The following is a 3628-nucleotide window of genomic DNA, read 5'->3' as shown; positions in this document are numbered from 1 at the left end:
AGCACTGTACTACAATACTACACACCTCCCACCCTACACCGCCTGATACAGCACTGTACTACAATCCAATACTACACACCCCCACCCTACACTGCCTGATACAGCACTGTTCTACAATCCAATACTACACACCTCCATCCTACACTGCCTGATATAGCACTGAGCAATGTACTACAATTCACTATTACTTTACACTTTTTTTTTTAATACTAAATATACAACACACACTTTTCATTACAACATGCACATACAGTATATATTTCCTGAAGCTAACTGTAGCGTAAATGAAAATATAGAGAAATTATGGGCTAATTTATCAAAGCATTTTGCAAACTCAAAATCCTAATTTTCACGGAAATTTCTCCACTCGTTCATATACATTACATTATTGATAATAATAGTGATACATTGGAATACAATTTACATATTAATAGAGATACATTAGATTAGTGATGAATAAAAGTGATGCATTTGAATAACTTTCCCTATTAATAGTGATAGATTATCATAATGATACAGTAGAGCAGTAATTGCTCATAATAATGATACATTGGAACAGAATAGTTTATATAACAATGATACATGAGAAAGAAAGGAAATGGGACTTTGAGAGGCAACTCAACCACCAATAATCAGTATAAAAAAATCATTTATTGATATAGTATCAATAAATGGTATCAATAAATTATTTTTTTATACTGATTATTGGTGGTTGAGTTGCCTCTTAAAAGTCCAATTTCCTTAGGGGGATTCCTTTCTTTCTCTACTTACACCGGGATGTTGACAACCAACACCAAGTTTTTCGATAGTGGAAGCATCTAGTTATAACAATGATTTATGGTTATAGTGTTCACGGATGATGGAAAACCACGGCCGTTTGTGGTGCTCACAGTGCTGGAGGAGATGTAGGAAGTTCCCGGGACCCCTGGAAACCAGCTTGGAGCGCACACGTGGGTATAGGGCGGAAGTGACGTCACCTATGCATCTCTTCCAGCCCTGTGAGCACCGCAAGCATCCGTGGCTTTCCATCATCAGCAGACAGGATACTATGACCATGCAGATTTGGATTTGACATATTACAGATATGTGCTTTTAACATGTGAAGTGTTATAAGATTTTTTTAATAAACTGTTTGCAAATTGCTGCACATAGATGGCACTTTCCTGTCTTTCTTTACTGGGTTCACATGGGAGTGGTGGGGAGAACCGCATGTGATTCAGACATTCCTGTTAAAATTGCATGTGATTCTTAGCACTGCGCTTTGAGCCCATTCATTTTGTATGGGCTCAAATTGCACTGGTAAAAAAAAAAAAAAAAAAATTAAAATTGATGCAACCCTATCGGTGAGCACAGCACCTGCTAGTAGGAGACACTTTACAGATGTATGGATTATATATGCATTATATATGGTCCTAGATCCACCAATCAGAATGCCAGTGATGTCGCCAGTCTTGGGGTTAAATGTGTCACCTTCTGATTTTCTTTACATATCTTTATACAACCTTCCTTTACATATAATGCAGCATAGAGGGAGTCAGTGAAGGCGCAGATGAAGGTGTGGAGGTGTCGGATTGGGATACCCAACTCATAAAATGAGATTTTCCCAGCCTCGTAATCCAGATTTATCCTGACTTTGTTTATTAAAGAATCACAAGCTAAAGTGGTGGATTTGGAGTTATGTTTTACTGATAATTCGTTAGACTTAATCTCCAGACACCAGGACATGGAATTATCTCCAATATCTGCTTGCCTTGATGTCCTGTCTATACTGGAGTAACACAACCCAACTCTCCAGTCTGATGATCCCCCAACATCCACATCCCAGTAATGTCTCCCTGAGGAGAAACACTCACTGCTCAACACCTGACATTCGGAGTATCTCCCGAATCTCTCTGATGATTGAGAACGATTTAGGTTTTCAACCACCTTGTGTGCGGTCTTCCCATCATCTGAAATATATAGATAATTATGAGCCGTGTCTTCATTCAGCGTTATATCTGCAGGTTCAGGTATATTTATCCCTTTATTTACCCCTGTTATTATATCAAATAATCCTTTATGTAATAGGGGCAAGATCTCAGTCGCAGTCAGACCCCCCCCACCATGAAGGAGTTTATCACGTCTCTCTTTGTCCTCCTCATCTCCATCCTCAGTATCACACAAGTCACCTTTGTCTGATTCCTGTAAAACACTTAATGGATCTGTCATGTTACGTATCTCCTCGATGTGACGTATCTTCCTGGACAGCTCCTCCTTCTTTATCTCCAGATCCTCGATTAAACCCGAGATGGGAAAAGAAACAATATCTGCCTTCCTGGCTATCTCACTATGAACTCCTCTCTCCAGGATGTCCAGTTGTCTCCTGATGTCTCTGAATAGGTTGGTGACTCTCTTGGTTACACTGTCTGCACTGTCTTGTACTTTTCTTTTGTACTTCTGCAGACTCTTGATGCTTTCCTCCATCTCCTCTCTCTTTTTCACCAATTCCTGCAGAGCATCTGTCAGGTTCTCCTTCCTCTTCTCAGAGGCCTTCTCCAGGGTCCCCACCAGGTGTTCCTTATGGTCTCCATGCAGCCTGCAGGACCCGCAGAGACAGACCGAGTCCTCAGTGCAGTAATACTCCAGGATCTTCTCATGGATGGAGCATTTCTTGTTCCTCTGGGGAGTGGTGAGGTCAGATAGGACATGTTGGGGTGACTTGCTGTGGACTCTCAGATGGTCATCACACAGAGAAGCTTCACACAGGAGACAAGATTTAACAGCAGGTACAGGAGAGTGAATACAGTACGTACAGATCTGTTTTTGGTTCTTCTCCTCCGTCTTCTCTGGCTCTGTAGATCGGACGCTCTCCACTATGTAGCACAGTGTTGTGTTCCTGCCAAGTGCAGGACGCTCGTAGAACCTATCTCTGCATTCAGGACAGTTATAATAGTCAGACTCCTCCTGTGTATCCAGAACACCTTCTATACAGTCCTTGCAGAAATTGTGTCCACATCCCAGTGTCACAGGATTGGTATAAATGTTCAGACAGATGGAACAGTCCAGCTCCTTCCTCGCATCAGAGAACGCCATCGCTGACTGCAGAAGAGAGAAATGAGATTAAGTAGATGTGTCAGAGGGAGGGAGTCCGAGGGAGGGAGTCAGAGGAGGATTTATTCATATACTGTATCTCTGTGTTCAGAACAAGAGGGAGTGAAGGGAGGGCAGCGATCTGCTGATCACACTGTCCAAGATTTTACAGTTATACAGCTTTCCTGCTGATCTGTTTGTCATGCATAGGGATATACTAAATGGTTGGAATCATGAACCCTCTGTGCAGCCTGGATGCTTGATAGAGGTGCACTTAGAGATTTCACCCATGCAGGGTACAGCCTGACCAAGTACAGGAAAGCACTGGAGACAAAGATCTGGAAAAGCATGGACTACAGGAATGCCAGGAGTTGTGTGCAGCACTGGGGTGCTGGGCTTACAGGCAGGCAGGAATACTTGTAAAAGACACTTCCAGCACCAGGCTACTGGGCTCACCAGGAGAACAGGAATATTGTAAAGCAGTGTGTAGGTGGGGTGCAGCATGGTGCTGTGGCAACAATACACAATGCAATGCAAAGAACTTACAGTGCCTTGCAAA

The 3628-nt window shown here is 42.4% G+C and overlaps 1 protein-coding gene across 1 annotated transcript; it reads right to left on the bottom strand.

Moving 5' to 3' along the window:
• Positions 1 to 3628, bottom strand: LOC141139037 (E3 ubiquitin/ISG15 ligase TRIM25-like). The gene has a single exon (XM_073624812.1). It carries the CDS (start codon positions 3070 to 3072, stop codon positions 1426 to 1428), a length of 1647 nt encoding a protein of 548 aa, XP_073480913.1. The 5' UTR covers positions 3073 to 3628; the 3' UTR covers positions 1 to 1425.

This window comes from Aquarana catesbeiana, linkage group LG04, assembly GCF_042186555.1.
Source record: "Aquarana catesbeiana isolate 2022-GZ linkage group LG04, ASM4218655v1, whole genome shotgun sequence".
Taxonomy (NCBI): Eukaryota; Metazoa; Chordata; class Amphibia; order Anura; family Ranidae; genus Aquarana; species Aquarana catesbeiana.
Note: the sequence above shows the minus strand (reverse complement) of the source record. Positions and strands in the feature narration are given on the sequence as shown.

Excerpts from the sequence above, each read along its gene's own strand:
- LOC141139037 (XM_073624812.1), bottom strand. The coding sequence starts at position 3,072 with ATGGCGTTCTCTGATGCGAGGAAGGAGCTGGACTGTTCCATCTGTCTG.